Here is a 19,434-nt window from a genome sequence, read left to right on the forward strand (position 1 = left end):
CACAGCGACCCTCGAGAAAGGCTCTTCGATGATTGGCAGAGCTACCAGTGGGGCTTTGGGGAGAGGCTCCGCCTTCCCCACCCTCTGACAGGTGTCACACGAACGGCAGTAGGCACCCACCGCGGCTCCCATCCCAGGCCAGTAGAAATGCTGAGCTATCCTGGCCTTGGTTTTAGCGATCCCTAGGTGTCCGGCCATCGGAAACTCGTGTGCGATCCGCAACAATTCCGCCCTGAATGGATAGGGTGCCACTAACTGTCGGTCCCTGGGCCACGCCTCCGGTGAACCCTGCTGGACCATTACCCGGTACAGCCGTCCCTGGTCCCAGACCACACGCTCGCAGTCTGACTCCATGGGAGGCTGTGTCGCCTGTTCCTTGAGAGCTTTCAGGCTGTCGTCTGCTTCCAACGCAGCCTGAAATTCCTGACTCGATGTGGCCAGAATCGACGAAACTGCCACATCCTCCGTCAGCCCCTCTGGGCATGTCACCTGGCCGCTGTCTGACCCGGCAGCCACTTGGTCAGAAGTGGGGAAGCCGTCGGACCTCTGCAAGGCTCCTTGGGCTCCGGCGCTCCCACTCCTGGTGACAGCGGCTATGACCGCTGAGACCGTGGGTAGTGCCCGCTTCCCCTCTGTTTCTGACCAAGCCGCCCGATCAGGCAGGCTTCCTAGGCCTTTGGACATCTCGGATGTGGGGAACTCCTGCACTGGGGTCTTACCTGGCGGCCCTCTCTTGGGACACCCCCACCCCCCATGGCCTGTTCCTCCCCCTGCAGTGGGCCTATACTCAGCAGCCTGGATACCCCTGGGAGCCCTACACTGCCGGTAGCTGCCCCCCTCTCCAGCCCTGAGCTTCCCTCTACAGAATCCTGCCCGCCCCCTCCCTCACCGTAGGACAAGAGGTCACGGCACGCCGGCTGAGCACCTCAGCGGGCATCCCCACACTCCCCACCTGCTCTCACTAACCCTGTTTGTGTTGTGTCTGTGCAGGTGTTACCCTCAGGTTTCACTCCCTCCTCCTCAGCAGGATACACACTACATACAACATGGTTGGCATTAGCAGCAGACAAATCAATACACTCTTGGGGGTTCCGAACTTGGGGGTTCAGAGGGTACATACTGCGATACTAGACGCCCCAAGTCGGTCCCTAATAAAACATTTGCGGGAATATTTGGCGTTACTCCCACCTCCCGCATCCCCCTCCCGGCACCCCAGTCCAAATACACCATGGCAATGGGAAGTGCCGGCTCCACGCCTCCAACCCCGGAGACGGAAAGAGTCTTTCCTGGTACCAAGTCCTGGGGGGACACCACCTCAGGCCGTACCAGTGTTCGTTCAGCGCCAGTGTCCCGCAGTCCCATGACCGCAGAACGGCCTATGGTGACGGGTTGGATGTTGTCCAGGGACCTACCACCACCCCCTCCCACACACAAAACATTGGGCGCTCTCTGGGACTGGGATGGGGTCTTTTGGCGCTGGGGACACTCAGCCCTAAAGTGTCCTGGTTTGTTGCATAGATGACAACGTCTTACGTCTGGTCCTTGCCTGGAGAGGGCAACAGGGGGATACACCCCTTGTGTTCTAGGGGCCGGGGAAACAGGGGCATGATTGGGCTTACCCCCTCTCCAGGTGCTGCTGGCAGACTTCTTCAGCTCAGGCGCCCTGTTATTGGCATACTCGTCTGCCAGGGCGGCTGTAGCAGAAGCCCCTGTTGGTTTTCGGTCACGGAGGAACTGTCGGAGGTCCTCTGGGCAGTTCCACAAGAACTGCTCCGTGACGAACAGTTCCTGGACCTCCTGGCGGGTAGTAAGCGCTAGACGCGAGGTCCAGTGCTCTGCGGCTCTCAACAGTGCCCGCATATGATCGGTCCAGGTGTCCTTGGGGCCACGCAGCAGGCTCCGGAACTTCTGGCGGTACGACTCGGGAGTGAGGTTGTACTGCCGGATCAGGGCCCGCTTGATGCAGTCGTAGTCCTGTACCTCCCCGGCAGGTAAGTCCCCCAAGGCATCCAGGGACTTACCCCTCAAACGGGGGGTCAGGTATCTGGCCCACTGATCCCGGGCCAGATGGTGCTGAAGACAGGTCCTTTCAAATGCCACCAGAAAGGAGTCCAGGTCTCCATCCTTCTCCAGTAGAGGGAAGTCCTCAGCTCGGACTTTGGACGACTTGGTCTCCTGATGGGTTGGTTGCTCTAGCGGAAGCCCCCGCTGGGACAGGTCCAGTAGGTGCTGGCGCTCCGCAGCTCGCTCTGCACGCTCCGCAGCCTCCCGGCGCTCTGCAGCTTCCCGCTCCGCAGCGCGCTCTGCACGCTCCTCCTCCGCTGCCTTGCGCTCCTCCTCCGCTGCCTTCTCTGATGCTGCCAGGAGGGTTTTGTAGACGGCATCGCCATGAGACCGGAGACTTGCCATAGCCGCTTGTAAAAGGGCTTGTGATCTGGACAGGCTGGGCTGGGTAGGTGGTGGGCAGCCCACTGCGGGACCGTATACTGGGGACTGGCTCCCTGAGGTGCCCGGGCTGGACTCCTCCTCGCCATGCGTAACATTGTCCTCCCCTCCTGCCACACGGACCGTAGCATTAGCCTCCTGCAGGGTCTTGCTCCTGGTGCCCTCTGCCATCTTGGTAACCGACACCGCTGCAACCCTGAGTTTGCACACACCTTGTTATACTTTTAGCCTGACCGTCTAGCGTTGGGCTGAAGTTAAGACTCCAGCAGTGGAAGTTACCACTGGCAGTCTTTAGTGCCTGGGAGTAGGGGTCCCACAACACTATTATTCTGCAATCCCACCGCTGCCACCAATGTGATGAAAGCCGGCCGGTGGGTGCAGCTCTCTGGCGACCCCTTACCTCTCAGGTCAGTCAAGGTACTGCACCTAGAGAAAGTAGTGCCAGGAAGCTGCAACCAGCGCATGGAACACGGTAGAGTGTTATCCCTTCAACGTCACTAAACCGTAACGTCACTACACAGCACAACTCGCTAGCGCCCTCTTAGCCTCAGGTCGGTCAAGGAACTGCACCTAGGATAAGCGGTCGCCAGAGAGACTGTCCTGTAACCTACCGGGTATCGGGGCCCTCTGTAGTGAGGGCGGTATATATATCTTCCTTGGCCGCGCCAGGAATATATATATCTGAACCTCCGACCGTCACTACCAGCCTTCCCCAATCCCCAGTTGGTATGCTGCCACCAGTCCCTTTTTTAGATATACGCCCAGTCCATGAATGGGCCTATATCGGGTCAGGAACCAACCCTGCGTAGCGTTTTTGGCTTGAGCCGAGCTCACACGGACGTGCGTTTGTTATGCAGAATAAAAGGCAGGCCCACAATTACTTGAGGTAATTGATTATAACAATACACTAGATACACGATATAGAATTAAATATACACAGGTATAAGGTCAGGCTAAACGATACAACAATGGAATACAACACACAGAATCACCACAGCATATCAGTTACTGGTTTCTTGATTTTCTTGTGACGCAGGGAGAGGATTCTGCGGTCGCAGGCACGGTTCTTTGTTACAGGCTGAGGCCTACCACCGCATGGTCAAACTACTCCTCCCCTTGGTGGCCTCAGCTGGTGCTCAGATGTTCAGCACCCCACTCTTGGGTCAAGACTGACTTATCTCTTGTCTGTCCTGCTATCTTACCTGCCCCGTCCCGCCCACTGCTGGTGAGGTCAGCTGGCTCAGTCTCCACCCTCAGGTCTAACTTCGATCAGAAGCCCAAATTCTAAGGAACCCAATAACTTTTTCTGGGATGGTCTCAGGATACCCCCAGGGGTTCCCATGGATTCGGGCCGCCGTAACCGACCTTTTGATATTAATTATGATACCATATGGTCCTCAGGAATGGCTCAGCGCTATATCTTGGCTTCCAGAGCACGTACCAATGTCTACCGCGGAGGCTTGTGTGCGCAATGGCTCCGGGACGCCGTGATATTTTTTATTGGCCCATCCCACGCAACATGCATGTACTATTCATGTTTCTATATCTTATGCCTCCATGCTTGTGACAGACAAAGAAACTAGTCCTATGGGACAAATGGTCAGAGTTACAGATGGACGAAGCACCCCCCCCTGCTGGCTGTGTTTCCTCTCGAAGTCTTTGAAGCTCCTAGCATTCAAGTGTTAAGTAGGCCCTGGGGCTTCTTATCTCACAGGAGCCTGGATGGGGGAAACTATCTAGTTGACATTTTAACAGAAGGTCCCAAGGGTGGGGGCTGCTGAAGTGTGGCCATCCCTGGATATGATTTATCATTACCAAGATGGCGGCTACGGGTTCATCACAGGTGGTTTTTGGCCCAAATGTTTTTTAATGGGAACAGTCCTGATTGGGTCTCCATCTACTGGGTTGGCTGTAGAGGAAGAGGTGTCGTTCCTAAATGTACAGTACAGACCAAAAGTTTGGACATACCTTCTTATTTAAAGATTTTTCTGTATTTTCATGACTATGAAAATTGTACATTCACATTGAAGTTATCAAAACTATTAATTAACACATGTGGAATTATATACTTAACAAAAAAGTGTGAAACAACATAAAATATGTCTTATATTCTAGGTTCTTTAAAGTAGCCACCTTTTGCTTTGATGACTGATTTGCACACTCTTGGCATTCTCTTGATGAGCGTCAAGAGGTAGTCACCGGAAATGGTTTTCACTTCACAGGTGTGCCCCGTCAGGTTTAATAAGTGGGATTTCTTGCCTTATAAATGGGGTTGGGACCATCAGTTGTGTTGTGCAGAAGTCTGGTGGATACACAGCTGATAGTCCTACTAAATAGACTGTTAGAATTTGTATTATGGCAAGAAAAAAGCAGCTAAGTAAAGAAAAACGAGTGGCCATCAATACTTTAAGAAATGAAGGTCAGTCAGTCAGAAAAATTGGGAAAACTTTGAAAGTGTCCCCAAGTGCAGTTGCAAAAACCATCAAGCGCTACAAAGGAACTTGCTCACATGAGGACCGCCCCAGGAAAGGAAGACCAAGAGTCACCTCCGCTTCTGAGGATAAGTTTATCCGAGTCACCAGCCTCAGAAATCACAGGTTAACAGCAGCTCAGATTAGAGACCAGGTCAATGCCACACAGAGTTCTAGCAGCAGACACATCTCTTCAACAACTGTTAAGAGGAGACTTTGTGCAGCAGGCCTTCATGCCAAAAGAGCTGCTAGGAAACCACTGCTCAGGACAGGCAACAAGCAGAAGAGACTTGTTTGGGCTAAAGAACACAAGGAATGGACATTAGACCAGTAGAAATCTGTGCTTTGGTCTGATGAGTCCAAATTTGAGATCTTTGGTTCCAACCACCGTGTCTTTGTGCGACGCAGAAAAGGTGAACGGATGGACTCTACATGCCTGGTTCCCACCGTGAAGCATGGAGGAGGAGGTGTGATGGTGTGGGGGTGCTTTGCTGGTGACACTGTTGGGGATTTATTCAAAATTGAAGGCATACTGGACCAGCATGGCTACCACAGCATCTTGCAGCTGCATGCTATTCCATCCGGTTTGCATTTAGTTGGACCATCATTTATTTTTCAACAGGACAATGACCCCAAACACACCTCCTGGCTGTGTAAGGGCTATTTGACCAAGAAGGAGAGTGATGGGGTGCTACGCCAGATGACCTGGCCTCCACAGTCACCAGACCTGAACCCAATCGAGATGGTTTGGGGTGAGCTGGACCGCAGAGTGAAGGCAAAAGGGCCAACAAGTGCTAAGCATCTCTGGGAACTCCTTCAAGATTGTTGGAAGACCATTTCCGGTGACTACCTCTTGAAGCACATCAAGAGAATGCCTAGAGTGTTCAAAGCTGTCATCAAAGCAAAATGTGGCTACTTTGAAGAACCTAGAACATAAGACATATTTTCAGTTGTTTCACACTTTTTTGTTAAGTATATAATTCCACATGTGTTAATTCATAGTTTTGATGCCTCCAGTTTGAATGTACAATTTTGATAGTCATGAAAATACAGAAAAATCTTTAAATGAGAAGGTGTGTCCAAACTTATGGTCTGTACTGTATAATTTCTACTGTAATAAAATTCATGCCACTTTGTTGGTGTCTGCCAGTAATTTTTGGAAATGTGGGGAATCTTGATTGTGTCTCCATCTATTGGAATGGCTGTAGTAGAAGAGGTGTAGGTCCCCATTATACTACTTACACTCTAGCGAAATTAATGCCACTTTGGTGGTATTAGGCCCAAAGATTTTCAAATGGGAAGATGTGTCATTCCTAATTATGCAGTTTCTACTGTACTGAAATTGATTCCACTTAGTTGGTGTCTGCCAGTAATTTTTGGAAATGTGGGGAATTCTAACTGGATCTCCATTAGTGATGGGTGAGCACTAAAAGCTCGATGCTCGGGTCGAGCAAATTGGAATGCTCGGGTGCTCGACCCGAGCAACGAATCCAATGTAAGCCAATGGGAAACTCGAGCATTTTTCAGGCGGCTCCCACCGGTGGTCTGCAGAGGGCGTAAATATTGTCCAAATCGATTGGAACAGTGCTCAAATGACATGGGAACAGCATGGGGAAGACCCCTGGAAGCATTTATGACTCCCAGGTTACTCCTGTCAACAACATTGTCAGAGGTATTACGCCACTTTTACGGACTCACAATAAAACATATAAAAAAGAAACCAAAATGGATTTTCCTGAGAAATATGCTAAGGAACATCCTTTCCAAAGTAGTGACTTGTATATAAGGCAAAATAAATATACAAAAACAAAAATGCTCCACAACACCTTTGGCGATGTTCACACGAAGCAGTTTTGATGCGTTTTTGCACTTTTGCATTGCTTTCAACCAAGACAAATCCATTCACTGGGAAATGTCATGTTAGCATTTTACAGCCTTGTGGTGTGAGACACATCATCAGACATATTCTTGTTCATTTACGATGGAGGGACTCTGAAAGTCACAAAGCCTATTTTTATAGGACCGTCAGGAGGCCCTTACTATTGTTAAAGGGTCATCAGTCAGCCCTCGATATTGTTAGAGAGCTATCAGCCGGCTATGCTTTGTTGCTACCTTTATTAATGAGTGGGTCTCCTATACTCTTATTGCGTAAACAGTGACTGCGAGGCACTCCAATGCCCCTTGGAAGAGATGTAGAGGTTGGAGAGCCTCCTAAAAACAATGTTCCCATTATTAGGAAGTGGGTCTCCCATAGTGATAGCCTATGCAGTGAATGCAAAAGCTGACAAAAATTTGGAGGCACTCCAATGCCCCTTGGAAGAGACATAGAGGTTGGAGAGCCTCCTAAAAACAATGTTCTCATAATTAGAAAGTGGGTTTCCCATAGTGTTTGCTTATGCAGTGAATTCAAAAGCTACCAACAATTTGGAGGCACTCCAATGCCGCTTGAAAGAGACGTAGATGTTGGTGAGCCTCCTAAAAACAATGTTCCCATTATTAGGGAGTCGGTCTGCCATAATGTTTACCTTTGTAGTGAATGCAAATGCTGTCAAAAATTTGGAGGAACTCCAATGCCCCTTGCAAGACACGTAGAGGAGATGATATGGTAGATATCGTGGTGAATGATATGGTGATGGAGGATGAGGAGAAGAGGAAGGACAAGAGCAAATAGACAAAATCAGGAAGCGTATACTCATGTCTGGGTGTGAAGACAGAGGTGCACGGGAATAGAATTAGACCTCCCAAAAAAATACACTGTATTTGAATCTAGGTTACGCTGCTATTATTCGGTGGTGTTGAGAAGTCTGGACCAATCTAGACCTTGTTCATTTTTAGAAGAGTCAGCCTGTCAGCAATTTCAGTTGACGGGCGGATGCGCCTATTGGCTATAATTCCACCGGCGGCACTAAAAACCTGCTCTGATAAAACGCTAGCGGTAGGGCAGGCCAGGATCTTCTAGGCGTAGAGAGCCAGTTCATTCAACGTATCCAGCTTAGATACCCAATAATTATAAGGCACAGAGGAATCACGGAGGACGTTGGTATGGTGGGCAAGGTACTCCCTCAGCATCTTCCCAAACTTTGCACTCCTTGTAAGAGTACTCCGCGACTCAAGGCCTGTGCAATGAGAAAATTCTCCCAGAACTTTGACAGTGCTCCCCTGCCTCTGCTGGATTGGAGTTGTGTCTCTCTCGCCTGTACTCCTTGGTTGTCCCTCAAACTGTGCCCTCTGCCCCCCGCATTTTCAGATGGGAATTTTTTGAATAATTCTGCAACAAGGGCCTTCTGGCACTGCCCCATTTTAGTAGACCTGTCCACCTTAGGAATAAGAGATACAAAGTTCTCCTTGTATCTTGGGTCTAGAAGTGTAACCAACCAGTAATGACTGACACCCAAAATTTGGACAACGCAAGGGTCATGGGAAAGGCAGAGTAACATAAACTCAGCCATTTTTTACCATAGTGCTAACAGGCAAGACTTCCGTGTCCTCACCAAGAGGATGACCATGCTCTCCTCCTCCTCCTTCTACTCCTCCTCCCTGTCTCCAGGTCATCCACGCTGAACAGACGATATGACAGTTGTGTAGGAAGTACCATCTATAGTGCATTAAACTAGCTCCTCCTCCTCTTCCTCATTGTCACCCAATCCATGGTGGGATGAGATGAGGCTGGGCTGTGTGTATTCACCCTGCATGGTTCCTTGCTCTATCTCATCGTGCTCCGCCTGCAATGCATCCTCTTTGATTGTGAGCAGAGAGCGTTTCAGAAGACAGAGAAGTGGGATGGTGATGCTAATTATGGCGTCATCGCCGCTCACCATATTTCTGTAGTTTTCAAAGTTTTAGAGGATGGTACATATGTCTGACATCCATGTCCACTCCTGAGGTCTTATGTGTGGATTCTGAACTGAATACCGACAACTTTGTTGATGCTGGTAGTCAACAACTGCCCTCTTCTGGTCACAAATCCTTCCCAACATCTGCAATGTAGAGTTCCAACGCGTGGAGACATCACACACTGGTCAGTGAGCCGGAAGCTGAAAACATTACTGAAACACGGCAAGGGAGGCAGAAGCTGTAGGTGACTTTCCACAATGGGCACACAGGCGGCGTACTTTGACAAGCAGATCCGATCCGGCAGCTCCGGGTAGGTTTTTATAAACCGCTGAACCATGAGGTTAAGCACATGGGCCAGGCATTTTATGTGTGTGAGCTTGAGTCACCTCAGAGCCGCCACCAGGTTCCGACCATTGTCACACACGACCATGCGGTGTCAGCCACAAATCTGCCTGCTCTTTCAGAGCTGTCCACAACTCTTCAGCGCTGTGTGATTTGTCACCTAAGCATAATAGCTTTAGCACAGCCTGTTGCCGCTTGGCCGAGGCAGTGCTGCAGTGCTTCCAGCTTGCGAATGATGTGATCATTTCAGAGATGGATGCTGAAAAGGAGGAAGGAGGTTCAGGAGCTGTAGAATGTGGGGGCAATCCTGATTGACCCAGGTCCCGCAATCCTCGGCGTCGGAAGGACGTGTTACATCCCAAGGTCCGACTGGGTCCCAGCTTCCACTATGTTAACCCAGTGTGCCATCAGCGAGATGTACCGTCCCTGCCCACAAACATTTGTCCACGTGTCTGTGGTTAGGTGGACTCTCCCAGTTACTGCATTGTTGAGGGCACGGCTAATGTTGTGGGACACATGCTCGTGTAATGCAGGGATAGCACACAGGGAGAAATAGTAGCGTCTGGGGACCGAGTCCCGAGGGATGGCCACCTCCATCAGGTTGCGGAAAGCTACCATCTCTATGAGCCTAAATGGCAACATTTCGAGCGCAAGCAGTCGCAAAATGTGTGAATTTAGTAGTGTGGCCTGTGGGGTGTTGGCTGCGTATTTGCGCTTGCATTGCAAGGACTGGGGTAGGGACAACTGAACGCTGCGCTGGGACAAGGACGTGGACGTGTTTGCTGGTGGTGCTAGTTGAGAGTGTGCAACCACAGGTGCAGGGCGGGAGGAATCTTCACATGCACCATGGACAGAGGATTGGCTTGCATGCACAACAGTGTAAGAAGCAGTGGTGCCACCCGCAGACACTGTTGCTGGACCCTGGGGTTCAGCCCACTTAGTCGGGTGCTTTGCTGTCATGTGCCTGATCAAGTTGGTGGTGGTCTGGCTGGTAGTTTTGCTACCCCTGCTGATGCCGGCCTGGCAGGTGGGGCAAATGGCCTATTTGGAGTTATCGGCAGATTCTTTAAAATACAACCAGACTCGGGAAGACCAAATAGCTGCACATGCAACTTCCGTTGTGTTGATATTATGGGGAATGGTTGCCCGCCTTTTGTCTGCGGCCACCACACTACTGCTAGGTTGGGTTACTTACTATTTCATCCACCACCTCATCTTCCACTTCCGCACACTGGTCCTCCTCCTGACTTTCTGGCAATTGTGTCTCATCATCGTCCACCTCTTGTGACAGTTTCCCACCATCGCCTTCATGTGACCGTGGCTGCTCAAATATTTGGGTGTCGCTACATATGATCTCCTCTTGCCCCACTTCAAGTGGACCAGGCGAGAGGCCCGAATCTATAAGTGGAAAAGTGAATAGCTCTTCGGAGTGTCCAAGTGTGGGATCAGTTGTCTCCGGGCACTCGGCATGGTGGGAGGAAGGAGGATCAGGGTGAGGAATATGCGGTCCAGACTCACGGCTACTGAGACTTGACCATGTGGAAGACAGGATGGTAGTGGTGGCGGCTAAGTGACCGGAAGCATTATCTGCTATCCAACCAATAACCTTTTCACATTGTTCTGGGTTCAATAGTGGTGTTCTGGGGTCACCTATTAATTGGGACAGGAAGGTCGAGCTAAACGATGTGGCTGTTTGTGGTGGTACAATTTCAGCTAGCCTACGACCTCGGCCTCATCCTCTGCATGCACCATCATTACCATCACGTCCATTTCCCCGCTCCTTGCCACGCTCCTTGCCCATTTTAAATGGAGGACAATATTTTTCACGTTCATTACAATGGCTGGATTTGAACTGCAGTGATATGTGATACGTGTGACGGAAAACCACAGTTTTAAATAGCTGGTGTCAATACCTTCGCTTACACACTGCAACAAAATTTCAATGGAGGCCAGAAATGGCAGAATTTTCATCGCAACTATATTTGATCCGTATGACAGACAAACCACAGTTTTAAATTGCTGGCCTGTAGGTAACTATTTTTAACAGCGACCACGTGTCAATAACTTCGCTGACACACTGCAACAAAATTTCAATGGAGGCCAGAAATGGCAGAATTTTCAGCGCAATTATATGTGATCCGTGTGACAGACAAATCACAGTTTTAAATAGCTGCCCTGTAGCTAACTATTTGTAACAGCGAACTCATGTCAATAACTTCGCTGACACACTGCAACAAAATTTCAATGGAGGCCAGAAATGGCAGAATTTTCAGCGCAATTATATGTGATCCGTGTGACAGACAAACCACAGTTTTAAATAGCTGGCCTCTAGGTAACTATTTTTAACAGCGACCTCGTGTCAATAACTTCGCTGAAACACTGCAACAAAATTTCAATGGAGGCCAGAAATGGCAGAATTTTCAGCGCAATTATATGAGATCCATGTGACGGACAATCCACAGTTTTAAATAGATGGATTTTTAGTGATGTAATATGGAAAGGATCTGGCTGTATTCTGCAGTGACCACAAGCAAATGGATCAGAAAAATGGTGTTCTCTTGATTGCTTTTTAAGCAAATAATCAGGATTAAGATCCAAAAAAAAATTATTCCTGGCCCCTGATACCTGGGGCTATTTCTAGAAATATCTGTAAAAGCACCAGCAGACAAAACTGGAATAGACCCTCATGCTATATGCACTGCAGTCTGCCACATACACTGCTTGCCTGCCTAGCACTGATATCTATGCAGCTGGATTAGTCCTCAGAAGGACTGTTAGTTGAGATGGATATGTGAAGACTATGTTGTGGTATACCTACACTAACTAAGAAACAAGTGAATCTCTCCCTGGCTCAGCACCACCTCTTCCTACACTGCCTGATTCTGGGGTAGACTGTGACGAGCATAGTGGCGCCAGGTCTGATATAGACCTGATGACGCTGTGTGGCTAGCCAATCTCTTTCATGCCACAACCAACATGAGCACAGAACAATAGCGAGCATGCTCGCTCATCACTAGTAAAGATTTTTAATAAATATCTAAACATTAATATTTCATCATTTTTCAATGCATCTTCAACAATTTATTAAAGAATTTATTTAGGCTGCCTAATGGGGTAATATACAGTACATAGAGCGCTAAAAAACAACTTATCATGTATTTTAGAGAGCAACATAAAATGTGTGAAAATATGAAGGGGTCTAAATTCACTGTGGTGTTAATGGAGTTATGTGATGTTAGAAAAACGTGGCTTGAAAGGCTCCATTTCTAAAAGAAAGTAGGAGCATCTTCTATAATTACACAACCCCTTTAATCAGTAGTAAGGGGAACACCCATTCATGTAATCAAAATCTAATCACTGTGATTTTTATGATAAAATAATTTAGAAAAAAGAAACAGAAGATGAAAGACTCACCAGTACAGTTGGAAATGATAACTGCATGTGCCTTGCTCTTTGACCATATAGTTCTTATCACAATGAAATAAATGACACTGTTGAAAGATAATGTGAAAATATATAAATGAAAACACACAAAGCTGCAAAATAACATTGCTTTAACATTTTGGCACAACCTTTTGTAATATAAAACTTTTACTAAATAGTCTGCTCACCAGATAAGCATGAACTGAATTCAATTAGAAAAGATATCCGACAGAGCTTTCCGATCTCTGTGAAATTCATTTTGTATAGACTTTTTATATGTTACAATATTCCGAAATCCCAAAGATTCACACGTTATTAACTTACTAGAGTATGTGTCTACTTAAAATAATGAATATCAGCTTCAAGGTTAATCCCTCCCCTCTCAATGTATTCTGCTGGTAAACTAGCAATACTCTAGTGAACAATTACTCAGATAACAGACACTTGGAAAATCCTCATCTGTCACTTCTTGACAAGTTTGCAACATGCATTTCCATGATTGGGGTCATTAAAATTGCAAACCACTGTCTGCCATAAAATGAATTATACTATTCTTCAAATTATGCACATACAGTATAGACCAAAAGATTGGACAAACCTTCTCATTTAAAGATTTTTCTGTATTTTCATGACTATGAAAATTGTACATTCACACTGAAGGCATCAAAGCTATGAATTAACACATGTGGAATTATATAGTTAACAAAAAAGTGTGAAACAACTGAAAATATGTCTTATATTCTAGGTTCTTCTAAGTAACCATCTTTTGCTTTGATGACTGCTTTGCACACTCTTGGCATTCTCTTGATGAGCTTCAAGAGGTAGTCACTGGAAATGGTATTCCAACAATCTTGACGGAGTTACCAGAGATGCTTAGCACTTGTTGTCCCTTTTGCTTTCACTCTGCGGTCCAGCTCACCCCAAACCATCTCGATTGGGTTCAGGTCTGGTGACTGTGGAGGCCAGGTCATCTGGCGTAGCACCCCATCACTCTCCTTCTTAGTCAAATAGCCCTTACACAGCCTGGAGGTGTGTTTGGGGTCATTGTCCTGTTGAAAAATAAATGATGGTCCAACTAAACGCAAACCGGATGGAATAGCATGCCGCTGCAAGATGCTGTGGTAGCCATGCCTTCAATTTGGAATAAATCCCAAACAATGTCACCAGCAAAGCACCCACACACCATCACACCTCCTCCTCCATGCTTCACGGTGGGAACCAGGCATGTAGAGTCCATCCGTTCACCTTTTTTGCGTCGCACAAAGACACGGTTGTTGGAACCAAAGATCTCAAATTTGGACTCATCAGACCAAAGCACAGATTTCCACTGGTCTAATGTCCATTCCTTGTGTTCTTTAGCGAAAACAAGTCTCTTCTACTTGTTGCCTGTCCTTAGCAGTGGTTTCCTAGCAGCTATTTTACCATGAAGGCCTGCTGCACAAAGTCTCCTCTTAACAGTTGTTGAAGAGATGTGTCTGCTGCTAGAACTCTGTGTGGCATTGACCTGGTCTCTAATCTGAGCTGCTGTTAACCTGCAATTTCTGAGGCTGGTGACTCGGATAAACTTATCCTCAGAAGCAGAGGAGACTCTTGGTCTTCCTTTCCTGGGGCGGTCCTCATGTGAGCCAGTTTCTTTGTAGCGCTTGATGGTTTTTGCAGCTGCACTTGGGGACACTTTCAAAGTTTTCCCATTTTTCGGACTGACTGACCTTCATTTCTTAAAGTAATGATGGCCACTCGTTTTTCTTTACTTAGCACCACGTAGTCTGAGGAGCACATTCCTTAGTTGATACAGAAAGACATAAATCCATGCTACATATCCATTCCTGCACTGAGTGTGTCAAAGGTTGTTATAAATTTGAACTCCCAGACTCGTCTGTCTCTCTGAGTCATGGGACCCTTTGCTAAATCTATGAGCACTCACTTTTCTATTCTGTTGATGCTGACATTTTTCCAAGCACAATCTTATTGTTTGCTAACTTTGAATTATTTTCTCATGAACCAAATCTTATAATGTACTTTTGTAGTGACTGACCATGACAAAATTAATGTTAGTCTTTAGTTTCTAGGAATCTTGTTTATATACTGTATATTATAACACCTTACACATGTTGCTGATCTGAGTCTGGGCCCTTGGACTCCTACTGATTTCTCAAAAAGCTGCTTTGAAGAGATCAACTCCATCTCTTGTGAGAGTATGTATACAAGTGGTGTATACACTCATTAGAAATTCCATGGGTTTATACATGGGTTTATACAGTGGATTTTCCTCACGCTCATGCAGGTGCACTTTTGCCTGTTTTTCTGTGTGCTTCAGAAAAGATTTTTGAGTAATTGGGAAGGATCTCAGGATCAGACCCCTACCAAATAGCAGTAAATAGATGGGGTTCTAATAGAAAAATAAGTTGAAAAATAAGTTGAAATAACAAGTACACTTTAACTATTTTCAGACTGTCCATAGACTTTAAAAGTCAGGCGGTCCACACTCTTTTCTGTAGTGAGGTTCTAAAACATCACTGCATGAGATTGTGTAGCTCCGGAATAAGTGAGCTTCTTGTCAGACACAGCCAGACTTCTCATAGAGAAGCAGAAAGGGTTACCATCTCTGCCTTACTGATTGCTATACACACAGCGCTCAACAAGTGGTATATATACAGTCTAGGAACCACTCCGGACCAAGCGATCCCAATTTTTGCATTTTCATTTTTTCTTCACCTTCTTCCGAGAGCTTAAATGTTTTTTATTTTTCTGTCCACATAGACGTATAAGGGCTTGATTTTTGTGGGACGAGTTGTACCTTTAATAACACCATTCATTTTACCACATAGTGTACTGGAAACGGGAAAAAAATTCCAAGTGGGGAAAAATTGTGAAAAAAATTGAATTCTGACAATTTTTACGGTTTACATTGTGTGGTAAAAATGACCATGCAGTATGATTTTTCTCATCAGTACGACTATGGTGATACCAAACATGTTCAGTTTTTTTATTATTTTAGTTGTGAAAATATCAGAAATTTAAAAAAATTAATTGGGGGTTATGTTGCCATTTTCTGAGACTCGTAATGTTTTCATTTTTCAGTCGGTGAAGTTTATCTTTTGACTTATGTTTTGAGGGGTGAAATTTTATTTAATCTATACCATTTTGGCATAGATAAGAGATTTTAATCGCTTGTTACAGCATTTTTTGTGGTATTGCAGAGTCCATAAATAAGTAATTTTGGAGTTCTTACATTTTTTAGTTTACTGTGTTTATTTGGGTTAATTATTTTTATATCTTGATAGATTGGACTTTCCTGAATGCGGCAATACCATATATGTGTTTTTTTTTTATTTTTTTTTATTATATTTAATTCAGTGGGGGAAAAGGTGGGTGATTTGAACTTTTATGTTGTTTTTTTTCATATTTTATAAAATATATTTTTTTACTTTTCACTGTTCTTATTAGTCACCCTAGGAGACTTGGAGCTGTGATCGTTTGATTGCTTATGCTATATAGCAAAAATTACAGTCCCCTTTGAAGTCCAGTCACAGGCTGCATTTCAAGGGAGCTCCATAATGACAAGCAAGGAGGTCTTCACACAGAACCCCTGCTGTTATAACAACTCAAATCACGGTCGTGCCGATGTGGGCGTAGAGTAACGCGCCCCCATGCCGGTTCACTGTTAATTCCACTGTAATAGTTTGACAGCGGCACTTAGTTTAGCAATTCTGGGTGGCACTTCACACTACCCATGATTGTTACAGGCAGGTCCTGGCTGTAACACACAATATTACCAGCCAAGTATGGGGCGAGCTCACCCCATGAGCCCACTCTATGCACCCGCTTCTGAACATGTACAGCCGATGTCTTGAAGCAGATAAAACATGTTAATGTAGCAGCCAATGAACTGCATTTCTTGATGTTGCATTTGCAAAAACAGGGAAATGCCAATATCTCAGTAAACACATTAACACTTACCAAACATGTTTTCAGCAGGCAGATATTGTACGGCTCATTTTGTCTGTTAGTAGTTCTGATGGAGGTTGGATGTAAACTCTGAATAGACCTGAACAGCACAGCTCCTTAATATGTATTGGCTGCTGCCAAGTACTGTAGAACAACAGCGGCTGCTACACAATTAATTGAGCTCTGCTGTTCAACTCTGTTTAATGTTACCATGCAGCCACCTTTAGAGTTATTAACAGCTGATCAGTGGAGGTTCTGAGTATCGGACCCTAATCAATCTGATATCAATAACCCATCTTACTAATGTTATATGTCTTTACAAGCTCTATCCCTATAAACATTTTATAACATTTTTGGGTATTTTAATAACAAGAAAAGGTGATGGGCAGGGTTCATTTCTTCCTTTCCATTGAAGTGACCTCTGCACAGGTTATAGAACATAGTCACTGCACTCTCCTTTAGATGTCAAATGGCCATTTTTTATGTGTATATACTGTAGATGCTGTACAAACTACCTCTGCAATGTTGTTCACAGTCGTCACTGGTGTAAAAGCTGCTTTGAAAAGTTGCAAAAAATTTGTACAATGAGGAATTGCACAAACTTTTAACGACTTTTGGGGTTTTCATGCCAGTTTGAATCAATTGAACAGTATCTTCAAAACAAAGCATATTTACCAGATACAGTATATAGGAGACCCAATGCCTTCGTAATGGGGCCTACTCAATATGTCTACATGGACACTCCTTCAGTGGAATGAATACTACAAACATGGAGTCAAAGTCCATAAAAAATACCTTATTAAGGTAGCCTTATTAAATATACAAAAAAGGCATACACATATATTACTCAATAGTAAAATGTCAATACAAAATCAATTAAAACAGAGACACGGATACCAAGGTATGTGTAACACATATACATCTAGGGCTTGGAGAGTATATATCACAATTCATAATTCCATAAAGTGCAAATGCATATAAAGATTTCCCTATCTATTGTATGATTAGATAATACAGCAGTACGAACAGCTGAAAAGTGTTAAATTCAAAGTTCATCCTGAGTACCCAGTAGTTTTATAGTAGCAGAGATAGTCCTGTAACCGTTCATATATAACCAGGAAAACTCTAACCCATAGTTACCCAATTGTGTTACCCAATATTTCAGTATATTTTGTAAACATGTATTGGTGATATATTTCCTTTAAAAGGAATCAACTAACAGGTCTATGCTGCTCTATTTGAAGCCAAAATAAAGTAGTGACAGAGACCTGGAATATAGCAGTGTGTCACTTACTTGTCACTGTGCAGTAGTTTTTACAACATCACACTATTACTTAACAGTTTGTGCTGAGGCTGTAGTCCTCTCAATGATGTGTGTAAGCTCTGCATTCATGAGCTATGACCTACAGGCTGCCCGACCAACCTGTCGCTGAATGACAGTTTTCTCAATATGCCCAATGACATGAAGAAAGATGTCAATCAGTGGCAGATAGGCTAAGAGAAGCCAACTCCATCATAAATACATGGACTCTTGGCTCATCTCACAATGCTTTGGATATGATTTTATTAAAATCACTGCTGTAATCAGGGTCTAATTCATTTATGTTATTATTGTTGACCAGATAAGGTAGCTTAGACATAGTGGCAAATTACATATTAAAAACTAGTGTTCAGAATCACTATTTTATGCATCACCTTCAAGGCAAATTGTACTAATAACTGAAGTTTCCCTTTACAGAGAACTATAAATAGTACAAGAACCAATATATCATCACTGTACAGTGTCCATTTTAGGACATGATCAGATATCAAAATCAAACATCAGAATGATGTCAGTTTGAGGCTAAATACCCTAACTGAGAAGTGATTCTGACAAGTTATTCTGACAAGTGATTTTAACAAATGATTTTGATGAGTGATTTTGATGAGCGATTCTGACGAGCGATTCTGACAAGCGATTTTGACAAGTGATTTTGACGAGTGATTTTGACGAGTGATTCTGACGAGCGGTTTTGACGAGTGATTCTGACGAATGATTTTGATGATTGCTTCTGACAAGTGATTCTGACAAGTGACTTTGACAAGTGACTTTTACAACTGTAATAATAATAAAAAAAAAAGAAACTGTTCACTGATGGGACTTGTACCCAAAATTCTGTGTTCCAAAGCCAGTGCACTAACCACTGAGCTATATCCTCAGTTGTAAAAACCTAGCAGTTCTATTTGGTTATATGATTTTCAGTGCAAACTTGCCTAAAACTCATTGGGACTTATGCACAGACTGCAAGCAAGCCAAATTCAAATGTTTGATTTTGATGTGTGAGTCTGATGTGTGACTTTCTTCAAACATCAGAATCAGAATTGCAATGACTTTTAGTCACCCTGAGTATTTTCATGGTTGATCTCATAAGACAAGAAAAGCTATCAGTTAGTATTACTTGATTGGATAGCTTAATGGTAAGGCATCAGTCTCTGAAGCTACAGTATTAGAGTTCAAATCCTGATAGGAATAAGATTTTTTTTTTCAGTTATGACTATTTAGCACACACACTACAGGGATGTTTTACTTTTAATATCTGACACTCTGATTGTCATCCTGATGTGTTAAGAGTTACAGACATGCTGTCTATTTGCATGGTAAATTACATAGCCAAAGTAAATTGGGAGGCAATAATTTACTACATATCTATTTCCAAGTGACTTTATATTTGCATAATTTCTTAAAGGGGTCTAATAATAAAATGTCTTTATTGTAAGTTTTTATTTCCATCCACCCAAGTACTGGCTGCAAACTCTCAATTTACTTTTGCTATGTAAGAATCACTTGTCACAATCACTCATCAAAATCACTTGTCAAAATCACTTGTCAGAATCACTTGTCAGAATCACTCATCAAAATCACTCATCAGAATCACTTGTCAGAATCACTCATCAAAATCACTCATCAAAATCACTTGTCAGAATCACTCGT

At 44.8% G+C, this 19,434-nt stretch overlaps 1 protein-coding gene across 2 annotated transcripts in view; it reads right to left on the reverse strand.

The window, feature by feature from the left end:
• NPSR1 (neuropeptide S receptor 1) overlaps window positions 1-19,434 on the reverse strand; it is a 998,839-nt gene that overhangs the window by 330,928 nt on the left and 648,477 nt on the right. For both annotated transcript variants that reach the window (XM_073676612.1, XM_073676611.1), the window contains one exon: window positions 12,507-12,583. In XM_073676612.1, coding sequence (XP_073532713.1) covers window positions 12,507-12,583 — 77 coding nt within the window. The remainder of the gene's footprint in view (window positions 1-12,506; window positions 12,584-19,434) is intronic.

Source organism: Phyllobates terribilis, unplaced genomic scaffold (genome assembly GCF_046119375.1).
Source record: "Phyllobates terribilis strain yellow unplaced genomic scaffold, ASM4611937v1 Scaffold_4__5_contigs__length_816908805, whole genome shotgun sequence".
Classification (NCBI taxonomy): Eukaryota; Metazoa; Chordata; class Amphibia; order Anura; family Dendrobatidae; genus Phyllobates; species Phyllobates terribilis.